An 18,707-nucleotide genomic window follows, 5' to 3' on the forward strand; every position below is an offset into this window, starting at 1 on the left:
ATCTCTAAAGTCTGCTGGGTTATAAACAACGCTGGGCCAGCATGTTTCACCCAACAGCACAGCAAGAACTGACAAAGACAGCGGCTGCTTCCTGCTGTCAGGCTTTTACCAGCAGAACACCTTGCACCTCCTTTTCAACAAAGAAAGCTTTTTACCACTGGCGCAGGACAGTTTGAACTTTATAACCCCATTTACACCTGCTGTCCACAACCTTCTTTGGTAAAGCAGAAGTGATCAATAAAGTGCGAAAATGCCATCAAAGATGTATCCACTGTATTTTCGTACACAGTGATATCCCTTCTTTCTACGAGGCGTCCATTTCTATAGCCAGCCGGTAGAAAACAGTGTAGTAGGAGCACGCATAAAACATATTTTAAAGTTCCCGTTCTTTCTGTGTTTTTGAAGCTTTGATTGTGTTTACAGTGCGCAATATAACAAGTGTTCATGTTTCACGTGTAAAAAAACGTGGTATTTTTTACACAATTTACTTATCTGTATAGCACTTTTTTCACTGTCCTCAAAACGGGCTAATGTCTTCCTTGTTCTATGAAATCCCTCCTTCAGAAATACGTATCGAGTTCTGATTATGTAGTTTGTTTAGTGTGTTGTGATTCGACCGCAGCTTAGCTTGCCGTTAGCTTGGCTGGCGACTGATGTATTCCTATGCTATTATAGCAAAATTACACATAAACTAGGGTTTAAAAAATGGGATCAGAAAGAACCTTTAAACAGTTATGGTAAAAATTTACTACCCCTGCCATCTATGAACCAGTGTGAGGATGAAATTAAGAAGTGACTTCATATATTATATGAAGATATATTTAGTAATTTTGTGTTGTTGCTCGGGGGTGATGGGTCTTCAGTGCGCAAATATAAAAGCACAGAGACAAACCAGTGTCTGTACAATAGAAAAGTCAGTTGAGTGCTTCTACATGAAATATACAAAGACTTTGTGTTTTTAACCTTTCAGGCGATGGTTTAAAATGTCACAACTTTCCCTTTGGTGTGATTTTTTTAAACGGCAATTTTTAATCAGTTTATTTGAGTTTTTATGACGGCACATAAAGCTTCACGCAGTCCGACAGTCAGCAGCAGTATCTTTATTATTCATTTGAACAAACCATAATAAACATATTTATTAAACTATTACATGTATTCAGTTTTTTTATTTTATTTAAAATACAATAAAAGTACGTTCAAACACATTACAAACTATTATAAACATTAATAAGCAGTTTTCGGGTGAACTATCCCTTTAACAATAATCATCATTCAGACATTTGGCTCTGTGGTAATAGGCGAGATTGGAAAGAGATTGGTTTACAAAAGCACACCTTTAAACGTTTGTTTTCCATTGCGCACATCCACTGTAAATAGCGTTTTGTGTGGAGCTCGGAAGTGTGCTTTTACGGTTGTCTGCACTTTGGCTCGATTTATCTTGACAAATCTATCACACAAACAAGGGTCTAATGAGGTATAAATATTCATGAAGTCTGATCATCAATCAGACAATCACACAACTGCTCCCACATCCACAGATTCTCATCTCTCACACACAGTGAAGTGGACAGCGCTGGATGACCTCAACGTTTGGGCGTGCAACCTGGATATGCACAAAATACGCTTCCGTTTTCACTTTATGCAGTCGGACACTTTGGTGAAAAGATTTCCTAAAGAATGCATAACGGATGTTTGTATTGGCTCGCACAGGTTGTAGATTTAAAACTCAAGGCAAAGATTAATGATACGAAAATTATTTGAAGTGTCATTAATAAACAGTTCTTCAGATGCACAAACCTGAATGATTGTGCAAATCAAATATTATTATATTATAACACCCAGAGTTCAACATCTCAGTACTGTATTTTACAGGGCTCGTTATTTATCCACCATAAAACAGTATGTGTGGACATAATTTATGTTATTCTGTTTAATGGAGTCCCTGAATTCATTGTGCTGGCAAGCGAGGTAAGCAAAGTTTTTCAACAGACCCATTTTTGCTGTGTTGCAGATCACGTCTCAGTTGGAGGCTTGGGGGACAGTTTTTACGAGTACCTGCTCAAGGCTTGGCTTATGTCAGACAGAATCGATGAAGAGGGGAAGAAACTCTACTATGATGCCCTGCAGGTAAAGTTCACCATTACAGACAGAGAAAAAGCCTGGAGAACGCTACAATCTGCTAGTGGTATGATCAAATGGGCAGACAGCTGCTGACTAAACTAACAAGATGCCTTCTAGCTAGATTTATTTGTGTCAGCAAGAAACTAAGGAAACGGTCCGTGTGCTTAACCCTGGGGTGTGCTTTGTTTCTCTACCTGCTGATATATCTTGAATTTTAAGAACTTAAATAAGTATTGTAAAATACAAATAGTTTTGGAGCAATGTTAGCATATCACAATTAATCAATAATTTTAACGGAGAGTCAAAGAAAGTTAATACTTTGAGCAAATTTACATTTGGGACAGTTGTGTAACTCATCCAGTTTACCTGAAAAGCATGTGTTTGAATGCCATATTTAAATGCCGAAGTTTAGTCCATTTTTTACTTATACTCGAGGGTTCGCGTACAATGCGTGACGCAATGTTCGCCATCAGAAGATACGTTGTAAGTGTAGGTGGCACATGCACGTACAGGAGTATTTAGTTTATAGGCCACAAAGGTATTGCAATTTGTCATAATGCGCATGTGTCGAACGTTAGCGCACATGGGTGAGTCAAATGAACTTTGCTTTGCTTTTGCTAAAGGCGGTTTCAGCAGCAGCAACAACAAACCAAAACATTTTAATTTCGACAACGTATTTGTTTCAAAGTTTAGCCACTACCGAAAATAGATAAATAAACACACACCGAAAGTTCGCTCCAATTCAGATGCGTAACAGCGGCAACGCGCGTACGTCCGATGAAACCGTGTAAACCCAGGGCTTAAAGGGACACTCCACTTTTTTGCAAATAAGCTCATTTTTACTGTTAAACATTTGATTTTTACTGTTTTGGAATCCGTTTAGCTGATCTCAGGGTCTGGCGCTTCCACTTTTAGCATAGCTTAGCATAATCCATTGAAGTGGATTAGATCATTAGCATCACGCTCAAAAATGACCATAGAGTTTTGATGTTTTTCCTATTTAAAACTTGACTCTTCTGTATCTTGTACTAAGACCGTCAAAAAAAATAAAGTTGTGATTTTCTAGGCAGATATGGCTAGGAACTATACTCTCATTCTGGCGTAATAATCAAGGACTTTGCTGCCGTAACATGGCTGCAGCAAGCGTAGTGATTTAACACAGCGCCTGAAAATTCGCCTCAAAAAGTCTCTTTGGTAACTTTTAATAACAGGGGACTATTTTTCGGGCACTGCGTAATATCACTTATAAAATATTGCAACTCTTTCGTCATTTATGAGTGCGATGCTAATGGTCTAATCAGATTCAATGGATTATGCTAAGCTATGCTAAAAGTGGTACCGCCAGACCTGGAGATCGGCTGAATCGAATGTCTAACTCTGGAAAATGAGCTTACTTTAAAAAAAAATGGAGTGTCCCTTTTTAACTACTTTACGATATAAACTTTGAATATTAATAAATAATGAAATATAAATCTAGATATATGTAGTTATAAAGAACATATTGTTAATATACACACTGAAAAAAATGATTAATTGAATTTAATAATTTTTTTTAAGGTAAGTGGTTGCAATCAATTTATTTAAGCTACATTTAAACAAAAGTTTTATATTTTATTTTACTTTACTAATCTTTTTTGTTTAAATGTAGCTTAAATAAATTGATTGCAACCACTTACCTTGAACCTTAAATTCAATTAATCATTTTTTTCAGTGCAGTATTATGCAAAATCTTAGGCCACCGTCAGCTTTGTTGTTTTAGCAAAGTTTAAATGAGCATCCATATTAATATTCCCTCTCTTTTTTAAGATACAAACTACATATACTGTAAATAAACAAAATGTTAATAAATCTTTTAAAAAGCAAATTTTTTAGAACAAAATGGCTTGACAAAAGTCAGTATGTGACCTCTCTTGGCAATAAAAAATTCCTCACGTCATTTGTTTAGAATTAGAAATTAGTATTTAATTTAATTTAGGTTTAAGAGAGCCTGCAGGTATCTGCTATTGCTCAAGTGTAAGGGGAGATCGCTATTCTGTTTTTTAATACAAATGTTTGTATTTTCTGTTTGTATTATAATAAAGAAGCTGAGAAATAATTAAATAAACCATTGTAAAAACAACAAATTAAATGGCTTAAAAACTTTTGCGCAGTACCTACGTATAATATAATAATGTAATAAATAGACGTGAATCTTTCTAGCCCATTTTACATGAATTTGTTGTTCCTTAATTCATTCCTGTGTTCAGTAAGCTTTATTCAGCCTGTACACTGCGTCTCTGACACTCCTGCTTTAGTTGGAATAAATGCCATATTTGATTTCACGCGAACAAAAATAAAGTCATGAGGGATGGAAGTACAGTCTGTACCTTCATGATCAGATCATCTTCTCAGTTCTTCTTTAAAGAAATTCTTTAGAGAACACTTAACTCTTCTTCTGTACTAACTCTCCAAACAGTAAAAACCCCTGCACTATACTCTCACACTTCTCGTGTTACGTTTAAAATGGATTGGTTATGATAAAAGTATTCCTCATAGGAATTCTAAAAGAAAGCATCTTCTAAAAGCACAACTGGTTCATTGTTGCTGATTTTATTAAAAAAAGAACACGTTGGCTTACATACTGTATTGTACAGACTGAACTTCTGTACCACCCGGTTCATTTTCATTTACGTCTACTCTGACTCGATCTGTTTAATGGAATAACAGAAGTGTTTGTTCTGCATGATTGTTGAAGGATCTTTTTTATTCCAAGTATAGCTATCTCAAGGTCAATATTGAAATGTTTGCACTGCAAATTTTGTTTCTCTTGCTAAGCTTGAATATCAAGTAATGTGTCCTTTTGCAGCGGTTTGGCTTTTGAATTGGATTTCCTCGTAGTATCCACTTTATTTTCTGTAAAGAGTAATGTATGTCTATGTGTGTGTGTGCTGCCACCAGTATTCTGCTGCAGCTCTCTTTGATAGCTTTAGAAAGCTGCTGTAGACCGATTGTTACAGACCATGAACTCAATCCTCAATTTCATTAGAGAGCACCAGCTCAACCTGCCTAAGATAATGTTGTCCCTCTGGTCGCCTGTCTGGGAGTTTCCCTGGAGTGTCTCTGTCTCTCAAATACAGACACAGACTCTCTCTGGACACATGGCCAGTCATCCAAATAAAGAAAAGTTTGGGTCACCTTTAGGAGAATGCAGTATAGTCTCGTTCTATCTGATATTTCGGTCCAAAAAGATTTACAATACAGCATCAAATATACAATGTAGTGTGATGTATTAGAGATATTGTATAGCCAGCCAATTGCTATTGCAGAATAAATAGCCGTCTCAATGTGAAGCGGATTGTATCACCCTGAAGGGATTTAATTGCGATAAAACCGAGCTAGATGTAAATTATCCTGTTTGTTACACAGCTTTTGTGATACAAGACTGTCAGGCTTTTTTCTGCGATAACAAGCGGCAGTCTATACATTATCCTTTACTAATTAGCTAATTTGTAAGAAATGCAAATCTTCCAGAAGGAAAGCCTGTTTCCTTAGGGAAACCTCAGACGTCACCAATAGGTTTGTGAAGTGAATAGTTGGCAAATGCTGCGGTCGGCATCTTGGCCGCACGTCACCGCGCATCACTCGCAAACAACCGTAAAAAGGCAAGACATGGGTGAATCTAATGTGGCTGGTTGTAAAACCACACACACACATAGCTTGATGTTAGTGGCAGTTCACCCGTCACTCCAGTGGCCACGCCCTTAATTAACTTTTTTTAACTTTAAGGCTTAATATAATTGAAATGAAAGAGTTACAAAAAATCACCCCCCTCATAGTTGTCATGAAGGACAAAATTAGCTAATTAGACCAAAATCACTTCGTGTCCCAGGCAGTAAACATACATTTCTGCTGTGAAGTAGAATAGATATATCACTATGGCGATTGACTCGATTTTGGAGCAAGCCTCTAGCAGCCCCTAAGTTAACTGCATTTTAAGTCACTTCCGTATTGTCTTCTTCAGAGAGATCGAAAGGTTGCCCTTTGGGTTGCTACTTAAAATTTGAAACCAGTGTTGAGAAGTTCCCAAGTAAATTGCAAAAATGAGCCGATGGTGTAGTGGACAGTGCTCTGACTTGGTGCAGTTGCACTTTCGACGACCCGAGTTTAAATCGCAGTTTGAGGTCCTTGCTGTTCCTGTACACCTCTCTCCACTGTGTACTTTCCTGTACCCTTCTTATGTACAGTCTGACAAATCAAGGCAAATTATTATTATTATTATTATTATTATCACAAATATTATGTTTTTTCTTCTTTTCATATATTATTATTATTAATATTAATATTATTATTAATATTATTATTAACATTATATAATAATAATAATAATTATTATTATTATTACTATTATTATTATTATTATATTTGTAACTATTATAATTATTATTGTTGCTATTAATGCTGATAAAACTTATCCTAATTTATTATGTATTTACAGATGATGATGATGATGATGATGATTAGTATTATTATTATTATTATTGGGATGATATTTTATTTTGTACAAGGACAGTAACGATTCAGATGAATATTATTTATTATATTTACACTAAATATACATTAAAATACATAAATATAACAAAATTGTTTTGTAATGCACCACATGCTAATTTTAGTGCACCACACACTTCTTCTTCTTCTTCTTATTATTATTATTACTATTGTTGTTGTTATCACATCATCATCACTGTTATTATTATTGCGATTACTCAACGCAAATATTTTTTTTATACTGGCCCGGTCTATATAATAATAATTCAAAAAAGTCAAATATAATTGTATACATACAACAAACATGTTCCAACGAATAAAGGTTCCCAACTTTTTTTTTTGCTTTACCTGTAAACTGACAGCAAACTGCGCAAAATATTGCATCGTTTCTTTCGTCATGTTTTACCCAAGTAAAATAATTGAAAATATATTTTAGTGACTGAGTGTGAAATACTGGCCCAATCGGGCAAGTGACATTAGTTTTTACTGGCGCGTACGTCTCTCACAGTTGCCCCGGGCCACCGGGTGTCCTTTATGTTAAGACCTGTTACTGTCATTACAAAATATTAATATCATCACCATCCTTTTATGTAATATTATCGTTGTTGCAATTATTATTATTATTATTATTATTAAGTTATTATTATGGGCATTCAAAAATATTCCTGTAATCATACCCATATTTATTATTAGGGATGCACCGATACCGATACTGGTATCGGGTATCGGCCTCGATACCACATTTTCTAAAGTACTCGTACTCGTTAAAAGTCCCCCGATACCTGGAATCGATACCACGGTCTGAGAAATGTCTATGTTTGAGCGGCGTGTAAGGGGTTAATGCCTCTTGTGTTGTCCAAAGAGGCAGAGTTTACAACAAACTGGAAAACTAGTCCTTTGTTTTTTTTTGTTAAATTATATGACTAAAGCTGTTACCTGTAAATTTAAATCATGTTTTTTTATTAAGTACTCGGTATCGGTATCGGCAAGTACTGAAATGCAAGTACTCGTACTCGTATTCCAAAAAAGTGGTATCGCTGCATCCCTATTTATTATAGAATATATATAATTATTATTGCTATTACTATATTATTGTACATACTATTATTACATAATATACATATTATTATTATTATGTAACTATCTATTTTATTATCCGTTTAATTTTTTTGCTTATTATCATTGCTTCATAACAATATCATCATGGCAATTGCTGTTTATTTTCTTTTTTTTTTTGTGCCCTTGTTAAGTGTATGTTGTATGTTTTACACTTCTAAAAAAAAATCAAGGCAAAAATAGCCAAAAAAATTGAAAAATGAGAGTCAGGCGTGCAGTTTCGTTCTTTGTGTACAGTTTGCCTTTGATATATGTGATGACGAGCGTTCCAGTTTTCCATTCAAATGCACACAGACTCATTTTTACAGACGGCTAACAATCTCATTTCTCATGTGTGATGGTTCTGTAAACACAGTTCTGGCACACAGCTGTGACCCTGATATCTGTTCTGATCTTCATAACCCATGGCCTTGAATTGTTTGCATGACGTTTCTGATGGCATTATATCACTCTGAAGCATTGAATGCCCCCTTTGTAACAGACAAACAAAACAAATCCCAGCAAGGACGAAGTTCTTTTCAACCCACACAGTATGAGTAAGCAAAGAGTGGGAAAACTGATGTTAAAAACATTTAAAGAGAATTGTAGTTCAAAAACATAATGAGTAAATTTGGTTCTCTGTTTGCAGGCAATTGAGAAGAATTTGATCCGCAAGTCGAGCGGAGGGCTGACGTATATTGCAGAATGGAAGGGTGGGCTTTTGGAGCATAAGATGGGTCACCTGACATGTTTCGCTGGTGGCATGATTGCTTTAGGGGCGGACGGAGCCCCTGATGAAAAGACGGGTCACCAGATGGAACTGGCTGCTGAGATTGCCCGCACGTGTCACGAGTCTTACGCCCGAACCAGTAAGTGAGACATCTGCCATAAGAAACTCCATAAAGTATGACCCTGGACCACAAAACCAGTTATAAGTAGCACTGGTATATTTGTAGCAAAGCCAACAATACATTTTATGGGTCAAAATTATGTTTTTTATGCCAAAAATAATTAGGATATTAAGTAAGGTCATGTTCCATGAAGATATTTTGTAAATTTCCAATCGTAAATTTATCAAAATGTATTTATTATTCGTAATATGTCTGGCTAAGGACTTTAAACTTTAAAGGTTATTTTCTCAGTATTTAGATTTATTTGCTTCTTCAGATTCCAGATTTTTTAAATAGTTGTATCTCAACCAAATGCCCTAACCTAACAAACCATACGTCAATTGAAAGCTTATTTATTCAGTTTTCAGATGATGTATAAATCGTAATTTAAACAAATTTACCCTAATGACGGTTTTGGTGGTCCAGGGTCACATATTTCAAACATTTACAAGATTTTGTGTGTTCTGGTTATGCTCATCTCTTCTTATTCGATATCACCAAATCTCTGCAATATTTAGAAAAAACCATGGAATTGAACTGTCAAAAAATGTGACCTTAAAATAAAACTATGTATTATGCATGAAGTATATTAAGTTTAATGTCAAAAATAGGCCTAATATGATCCACATATTCACTAAAGATTTACATTTTTAAATGTTTGCTAAACTCACATTAATAAATATGTTTTTAGTTGGGCATTCAAAATTAACATGTTAATAATGTGTTAACGCAAATTCATTTTAACGCCTCTAATTTTATTAATGTGCGATTAACGCAACGTGCAATAAAGCAATAAGCCCCAAGATGGAGTGGGTTACCAGTGCATTTTATGACAGCTAAGGGGCGTTGTAAGGCACGACACGAAGCAGAGTGCATAAAACCCCCTTACTGTGCTTTCATACTGCCACTGGCGAAAGCTTTCTAAGTGGCTGGAAGTCATTCATTTTCAATTAGAGCCGGTGGCGAGCTTCGTCGGGCAGTGGCGCGTCATGTACATGAGCGTAGATGAAAGTTGAAATCACCTCAACTTTATGGTAATAAGCAATGACGCGGTTTGGTGGCAACCAATCGGAAGGCAGAGAATGCATTCGAGCGTCAGAGCGTCCACTACACCTTTTATATAGTGTCGTTAGTAGGGCAGCCAGAGCTTTTATTGACGCTATCGCCGGTGGCAGTGTGAAAGCACAGTTAGCCGTTATAAAATGCACTGTAACACCACTGCTTCACGGGGCTTATTGCTTTTATAAAACGGTTTCTTCATATTCATAGCAGGATTTCCTAAAATTGAACACATCAAATAAGTTGTAATTATATTAGTACAAATATTACTCCTCCGCCCTTCACCCTTTCAGAATCAAGTGTGTCTGCTTCAGAACGCAGTTCCTAAGAAACACAGATGAAGCAAAGACACAATGAAAATATGATTTAAGACTGTGGTATTTGTTTTCATAAATCAACATTTATCTTATTTATACATTTAACATTGATATCGTGCAACTGTTGAAGTGTGGATCAAATATGCTTGGAAGCATGCTTAACTCTTTCCCCGTCAACGTTTAAAAAAAAAAAAACGTTTTAGTTAATGCCTTTCAGAAAAATGTTCTTCTTTACATAAACATAAAATATATCAAATGAAAGAACAGACCCTTCGTTTTCAACAAAAAAAGTGCATTTTCAAGGTACACATTTTTTTAACCAGTATGTGTGTTGCCTGGGTTTGAACCTTGACCTTTTGCACTATTATTGCAATGCTCTACCACTGAGCTACACAGGAACACAGTACAGTTCCTAAAGGAAACAAGTCTTTATACATAAGTCAATCTCTTTTGTCAATAATGCAGTCACATGTCCAGTGTAGATGATCCTTAAATCCAGTGCTGTTAACCTTGTGCACTCGCAAATCCCCCTGTCAAACACACACACACACACACACACACACACACAGAGACATAGTAAAACTGTGTTTTTAGGTGTTTTTATCAGAAACAGATTACTGTACAGATTATGCCACAATCCCTAATCCACATCCAGATAGCGTTGTAATCTTTATATCCCTTGTTAACATGTAAGTTTCAGTGATGATTTTGCCATCATGTCTGTTTCAGGTACAAAGCTGGGACCGGAGGCCTTCCGCTTCGATGGCGGAGTGGAGGCCATCGCCACGCGGCAAAACGAGAAATACTTCATTCTGAGGCCGGAGGTCATCGAAACGTACATGTACATGTGGAGGTTCACCCATGACCCCAAATACAGGCAGTGGGGCTGGGAAGCCGTACAGGTGAGGGCGCTTGGAGTCAAAACACTTATTATGTAATGTTTTCTACGTTGTGCAAAATTGGTAAACATGTCAACGCATTCAGCAAGGGATTTAGGCCAGACACAGTGAGTCATAGTGAGGGTTTATCCCTGCCCTCAGACGTCCCCACACTTCAGCACAGCAGGATTAGAGACAATACAGACGGCTCGGATCTCAGAGCTATGTAATTGTATCATAATGACTTCAGATTGCCAACGTGATGTGTCTGGCTCCCTCAGGCGTGTGTGTGTCTCTCTCTCTTTCCCTTTGTGTTTCTGTACCACATGTTCCTCTTGTTGTAAATGTGCTTGTTCATCATTTGCGGAATAAAATGCTTAATTCATCGTTTTCCTCAAAAATAGCTGTATTGTTAATCTGAACTTTTTTGGCTTTCTGTATTCTTCCCACCACCTAAATACCAATAATTCATACAGTAGTTCATTTTTACTGTGCATTATTTGCACTTTCAATAGTGATGTAAGATAAGGGTAGAAAAAAGAAAATCTTATTGACATATTTTACCTCACAATACTGTATTGATGTTCTCACGCCAGGAGTCTTTGTAGCTACATTTTTTTCACAGAAAATATTTGGAGGGAAATTTTTCCCAAAATATGTTCGTTTGAAATCCTAACTCTTACGTATTGAATAGACATGCATAACTGAAGTTCATGTATGAACTTGAAATGATGCTTCTTGCTTTAGGAGAGACGTGCCATTACAATTCTAAGCGATCTGCCAGATGATAAAGCAGTCAAAACATCCCATAGACTTACACTGTTAAAAATTAAGGTGTTACCAAAAGTTCTTTACATTGATGTCATAGGAGAGCCTTTTTTTTTTGGTTCCTCAAACAACTTTTTGTAAAACAGAAAGGTTCTTCAGATGTTTCACTGCAAAAAAATTATTTTTAAGAAAAATATTTCTTAGTATTTTTGTCTTGTTTTCAGTAAAAATATCTAAAAACTCTGAAATTAAGACGCTTTTTCTTAATGAGCAAAACGACCCAAAGAAAATACGTCAAATATTTTAGACCAAAAATATCAAATTTAAGTGATTTTGTGCATAAACAAGCAAAAATCTGCCAATGGGCTAAGCACATTTTTCTTGATTTTTTCTTGAATTTTTTTTATTTTATTTAGTTTAAGAAAAAATTTCTAGATTTTTTTGCTTACCCCATTGGTAGATTTTTTTGAAAACAAGTACTAAGAATAATACTAAGAGTTTTTTCTTGAAAATAATTTTTTGCAGTGTAAGGTTCTTTATGGTCACATGCTCCAGCGTGAGCTGTAACATCTGTTTAAAAGTTAGGGGAAAATTCAGGTTTTTATTACTGTAAAAACGCATTGTAGGCTTTCATATCATATGGATTATTTATTTTGTTAATAACGAATTATGTTAATTTTCATCAAGGTCTAAAATTAAACATTTAAATTACCTTACCTTACCAAAGGTGCAATGTGTAATTTTTAGAACGATCTCTTGACAAAAATGCAAAATAATATACGTAACTATATTATCAGGGGTGTATAAAGACCTTTTTATAATGAACTGTTAGGTTTTTTTACCTTAGAATGAGCCGTTTTTATCTACATACACCGAGGGTCCCCTTACGTGGAAGTCGCCATTTTGTGCCGCCATGTTTCTACAGAAGCCCTTAACGGACAAACTTTTTTTACTAAGTTGTCTCCGTCAATTACATGTTTTTCCAGTGGCGGCTACCATAGCTTCTCTATGCGTTTCAAAACGAGGGGTGAGCAGTGGACTGAGGTGTTGGTTGCAATTTGTAACCTAACCACTGGGTACCGCTAAAATTTACACACTGCACCTTTAAGACTCGATTCATTTTGTTGATTTATATTTAGAAATTTAAAGATGTTGTAATATTTATAAACTGCACAAACTTTTTTATGTAAGGATTAACATATCAAAATCAAAAATATTATATATTTGTAAAGCTCTGTAGTTGGGGAGAACCGCGAAAGTAACGTGGGACGAAAGTAACAAAGTGATTTTCTCCGAGCCCTGATAACATTTGCATCCCAAACTATGACAGCATCTTTAGCACGCAACCCTTGAGAGACCTGACAAATATCATGTTATTTACTCAGTTTTCCGCATGTAGATGCAGAAAGCGGTTTTCAACAGTGATAAGTAAAATCCTAAAGCTGGCCCCGCTGCTAATACTGTTGTATATGTTGAAAATGTATATTATTCTAATTTGATTGAATTGAATTTTTATAGGAGCGGTTTCCAGACAGGGATTAGACTAGTCCTAGACTATAATAAATGTAAGAGCTGTCCAAACTGAAAACAACTTGCACTGACATATTTTAAAATTCATCGGTGCCCTTTGTTTTGCCTCAAAATGCACACGAGTAATGTTTTTAGTAAGGCGGGTTTGTTTATTAAAACTAGTTATATTTCCCAATTAAACTGAGGCCTAGCCCTGGCTAATCCCTGTCCAGAAACCACCCCATAGTGTTCAAACTCTTGAACATTTTTTTTTTATTTTCAACGATTCAAGTTAGTACTGTCGGGTTCCTTTTGAAACTGAAACTTGAAATGAAAATGTCATAATTATGAAATTTCATAATTTTTTGCAAAGATAAAAGAAAAAAACAATGTTTGCTAAATGTTTGTACATTTCCTAAAAACAAGTACAACACAAAAATCTATTTTTTTTTTGTGTGTGTGTTACTTTTGACCCACGTGTGTTACTTTCATTCCTGCTGACAAGTAATTGAAAAGTAACAATGTGCTCCCTATGTCAAAGTGAAATTATACTGAAGTTGTTTTACATGTGCTTAACTCTTTCACCGCCAGCATTTTTAAAAAAAATGTTGCCAGCGCCAGCGTTTTTAATGATTTTCACCAAAGTTTAATGCCTTCCAGAAAATGTTCTTCTTTAAATAAATAAACATACAATATACCCAAATGAAAGAACGGACCCTCTGCTTTCAAACAAAAAAAAAAAAGTTTCATCCTACCTTCAGTGGTTCTTTTGTAATCAGCTTTTGAATATGGGTAGGTTTCTGCAAAAACACCACATTTTGAGCAAAAAGCAGAGATAATTCCATTTTTGTGACGGACTTTTCATAGAGATCCCATTCAGAGCGATCTTAAAAACAGACACGGACATGCAGCCGCTTGCCATAGGGCAATACTTCCGGGTTTAAAAAGTTGCGGAAGGGCGCCACCTGGTGGATAATAGCGGTATTGTGGAAAGACGGAAAATCTCGTCATTGGCGGGGAAGCGTTTTCTCTTAATTTACGAGATATCTCGTCAATGGCGGTGAAAGAGTTAAAAATTCCATCTGGTATTGATAGACCACACTTGTGAGTTATTGACTACAGCAAAAATATATATCCGTCTCAAACATTATCTTTTAAAACTAAGTTTTTCTGTAAAATGGTACTTTTCGCCTGTTTTCGCTAGTTGTGTGGCCTGTACTACTACACATGAATACCCCAATTTAGAGCCTTATTTAGCTGTAGTAAATAAAAAATCTAATTGAGTAAACATTTATGTTTTTATTCGATTAATTGACAAATAATGGCTCGATTAATCGATTATGAAAAATAAAATCGTTAGTTGCAGACCTACATCATAAGGTAATTGTAAAATATTTTGAGACATCATAGCTCATTTTTTCTTTCTCTTTTTTGTCTTGTCTCTGCTAAATGAAATATGTGACGGATAAAAGAGTTGTTTGTGTGAGTTTGACCAAGTATATGTTTGTGTCCCAGGCTCTGGAGAAGCACTGTAGGGTGGAAGCAGGTTACAGCGGAGTGCGTGATGTCTACGCCAATACTCCCAATCATGATGACGTACAGCAGAGTTTCTACCTGGCTGAGACACTCAAGTAAGTACTACATGTGCTGATGGCTCGATGACCTCTAAAATTGTCAGGTTCAAGCCACTCCTACTGTAGCTATAGCAAAAGCTGTTGTTTTCTACAGATTACTAACAAACACGTAGCTTGTTAAAGAAGGCAATATCTGCAGTACCTGTCACTTTAAGGGCTAATAAATATCATGAGTCTGATATAAAATCAGTGGAAGTCTATGACCTTACTAATATTGTAAAACAAATGTGTGTTTTATGCCTGTCAGTGCCTCTCTAACCTAACACTAAAGTGTAGAAGTTTGATGAAAATGAGACGTTTGACATGTTCACAAATCAAAACACATATTGTAAAGGCAGATGATGACATTATGGTGGAAAGCAACTTTATATACACCTACATGTTGTGGACAAAAGTAAACTGTCTCTGCTCAGAGTAATGCCAGTGTTTCCTCTGTGTATTTTTAGAGATTATGGGCTCATTAGTTTCCTCTGCGTGTTTGTGAGCTAAATGTCACCATTATGTGCTTAACAATGTCGACGTTTTTTTCATCAAATCCAGATTTATTTTTAGCTTCTGCGATACAGACATTTTTAGTTCATGTTTTTATATCATTTTTTTCAGCAGGCTGCCAAAGCATTAAGTTGTTGTGTTTTCACCTTTTGCCCTGTGCTAAAAATTAGCCTTTAGTACAGCTTTACATCTTACCTATGTTTTACTGCTTTTACTGAAGTTTTTGCTTGTGTTTTACTGAGCCAGATTTTGATTAGCCTGAAAATTCATGTCGATTCTGGTCTAGGCAATAAAAACTGATTATTCCATGCTATCCCAGCTAAAACACGACGTCCTGGTTACATAATTTATTGGTCATTTTTAGTAATATCATGACTTACCAGCTTGCAACTTAACTGTTACGTCCTAGGGAAGTAATTTCATTACCATAAAGGGCTCGTTATAGTCGTGCGTAGGTCCTACGGCGTAGCCGCAACGGCGTAGGTTCCGCGTCTGTTTTCATTTACTTTTATACACGCGCAAACCGCTGGTAGGCATTATCCACGCGTGTAACCACAGTAGCAACACGACCGTGAGAGAAGAAGAAGCTTGGCAAGTTAACCCACAAACAAAGAAGAAACAGCAACTTGTTGTGTATGATTTGAGAAGACCAGCAAGGATGGAAGTAAATAAACAGCGACTTATGTTGCAGTTTGAGTTAAATCACTCCTCAACTTGGCTCATCTTTGTTTTCACCGTCACAAACGGAAATACCTATGATGCAGTTTTTTTTACCTGATGGGAGGGGTTCTGGTGGACCAATCACGGCGCTTGCGGTAGATCTGACGCGCTGTTAAAATTTTTGCGAGGTGCACGTCAGGCAACGCAGAGCTACGCATAGGCTACGGATAGCCTACGCCGTAGCTACAGCATAGAACTTACGCACGACTATAAATCGCCCTTAACAGTACAAAATCACTACGCCGCCAGTACGGTCTCCTAACGTCGCAAGATAACCAAGTACGTTCCAGTTACGTAATACATTCGTACTATTTTGGTAATTTCATAACTTACTGGCAACGTAACTGTTACGTCCCAGTTTCTCTAAACTGAGACCCAAACACAAAACTTACCAACACAAAACTTTTTTTTTTCATGCCCACGACTGGCAGATTACGTTGCGAAGTTACGTTGAGGTGACGAATCCAGGAATTTCACTTTTCCGGTTGCCACACTGTAAGTTTGGTCATCATAGTACCGTATTTTCCAGACTTTAAGTCACACTTTTTTTCATAGTTTGGCTGGTCCTGAGACTTATAGTCAGGTGCGACTTATATGTCGAAATTAATTCATACTGACTAACATGAACCAAAAGAAAACATTACCGTCTACAGCCACGAGAGGGCGCTTTATGTAACCTACCCCTGAAAAATCTGTTAACTGATACATTAACTTAAAGACAACGGAGACAACAAACAAAATGACCTCAAAAAGAATAATAATTTTCTAAATAAATGCGACTTATATTTCAATGCGACTATATATTTTTTTCATTTTCATGACGCATTTTTGACTGATGCGACTTAGAGTCGGAAAATACGCTATGTCGACGTTACGTAACAGTTACGTATTTGTGTTAGCTGGGATAACTCTAAAATCAAAAGAGAATGTACAGTGGTATACTTAATAGTGTTTACTTATTAGTAGGGATGCTCCAATCAGGATTTTTGCAGCCGATATTGGGTACCGATTTGTTGTCTTTCATGATCCGCTGATACTGATTCTTAAACATGGTTCTTTGCCAATATTGTTCCTCTCTACCCTGTGCTTTTCTATGAAGGCAAACAATTTGATGTTATGAACTTCAGACGTTGTGGTGTTCAGCGTCTGGTTCTTCTTCGAAAGAATTTACTTTTAACAGACAGACTTTTTGCCATTTTTAGGCAGCAGATTGTCAGGTTAGACCTTGCTTTTTAAAGAATGCATTAGGTTGTCTTTGAATGGTGTGTTGATGTTAAAAGACGAAGATTCGGTTCAGTTCATTTTTTTCAACTGAATTACAGTAAATACATAATAGTGCAGGAGAGACTAATTTGTTTGTGACTAAGATTTAGGCGTATCTCTCAAAATGTTGTGAATAGAGCGCATGTCTCTGTCAGACATGTCTTCAGTATCAAGGTAAAGTGGCTGGGATAAACAGAAGATAAACTCTTTCATGAAGGCACCTGCTGTTCAACATTCATCTTCGGAGACACAGATGAATGAGCGAAATGAATAAGGGAAGAGAGCGAATATAATTTACACCATCAGGTTTCAAAAAGAAGAATTACGGGGGTTGTAATGGAGTTTCTTGTTTCTCTTCTCGATAATCTTTTTGATTGTGGTTTAAAAGGAGTTTCATCCTACCACGTCAAACAGCACTTCTCCATTTCTACTGTCTTTAATACTGGAGCGGTGCTTGCCCTTTTTGGCTGGGTGTATCATAACACGCCTAATTCGCCACAGAAAGGGCCATTTCTATTATAGCAAACACATCCAGCAATCCAGCTTGAAGTTTTTCCCACATTCTCATTCTGGTTGTTTTTCCTTTGGGCCTGTGTCCGCCCTCTTGCACAATGTAGTGCGTATTAAGTAATGAATCTTCCAGAGAGCGAGACTTTTTGGCAGGGTGTGGTATTATAGGATCCTGTTTGTAGAAATGTGTCATTCCAGTCCACTACGTCTTGACTGCTCCACACACCTACCGTAATGAACAAATGCAAATGACTACACATACTGTATATTTACATTGGTACATTTAGGAGATACGTCCAAAAGCATTTACAGGGTGACGTAGTCTTATGCTAAAGGCCCAGGGTTGATCGCAAGAGGGTTGCAGGTCCAATCTCAAGGATTATGCCGTGAGCCATTACCATTACACCCACCAGATATTGTCTTTCACATTGCATAGAAAGCACATGAACACATTAAGCTACAAAATGAGGTTAGTTAAAGGAAAACACCACCGTTTTTTTTTATTTTACTATGTTCTTACCTCAACTTGGATGAATTAATACATACCCATCTTTTTTCAATGTGTGCACTAAATCGTTGTACAGCGCGTCGTGAATGTGTTAGCATTTAACCTAGCCCCATTCATTCTGATGGCTCCAAACAGGGATGAATTTAGAAGTCACCAAACACTTCCATGTTTTCCCTATTTAAAGACATGAGTAGTTACATGAGTAAGTATGGTGGCACAAAATAAAACTTTTGTTTGGAGCCATAGGAATGAATGGGGCTAGGCTAAATGCTAACACATTCACCAAGCCCTGTACAAAGATTAAAAGTGCACGCATTGAAAAAAGAAAGGTATGTATTAATGAATCTAAGTTGAGGTAAGAACTAGGGGTGTGACGAGATCTCATGCGACGAGATCTCGCGAGATTAAATGTGTTT

General features: G+C 36.4%; 1 protein-coding gene across 1 annotated transcript in view; it reads left to right on the plus strand.

Annotated features, from left to right (window-relative positions):
• Positions 1 to 18,707, plus strand: part of man1a1 (mannosidase, alpha, class 1A, member 1) — a 176,581-nt gene that overhangs the window by 148,515 nt on the left and 9,359 nt on the right. The window contains exons 8-11 of the mRNA XM_065256245.2: positions 2,012 to 2,127; positions 8,393 to 8,612; positions 10,739 to 10,911; positions 14,680 to 14,795. Coding sequence (XP_065112317.1) covers positions 2,012 to 2,127; positions 8,393 to 8,612; positions 10,739 to 10,911; positions 14,680 to 14,795 — 625 coding nt within the window. The remainder of the gene's footprint in view (positions 1 to 2,011; positions 2,128 to 8,392; positions 8,613 to 10,738; positions 10,912 to 14,679; positions 14,796 to 18,707) is intronic.

This window comes from Paramisgurnus dabryanus, chromosome 12, assembly GCF_030506205.2.
Source record: "Paramisgurnus dabryanus chromosome 12, PD_genome_1.1, whole genome shotgun sequence".
Taxonomy (NCBI): Eukaryota; Metazoa; Chordata; class Actinopteri; order Cypriniformes; family Cobitidae; genus Paramisgurnus; species Paramisgurnus dabryanus.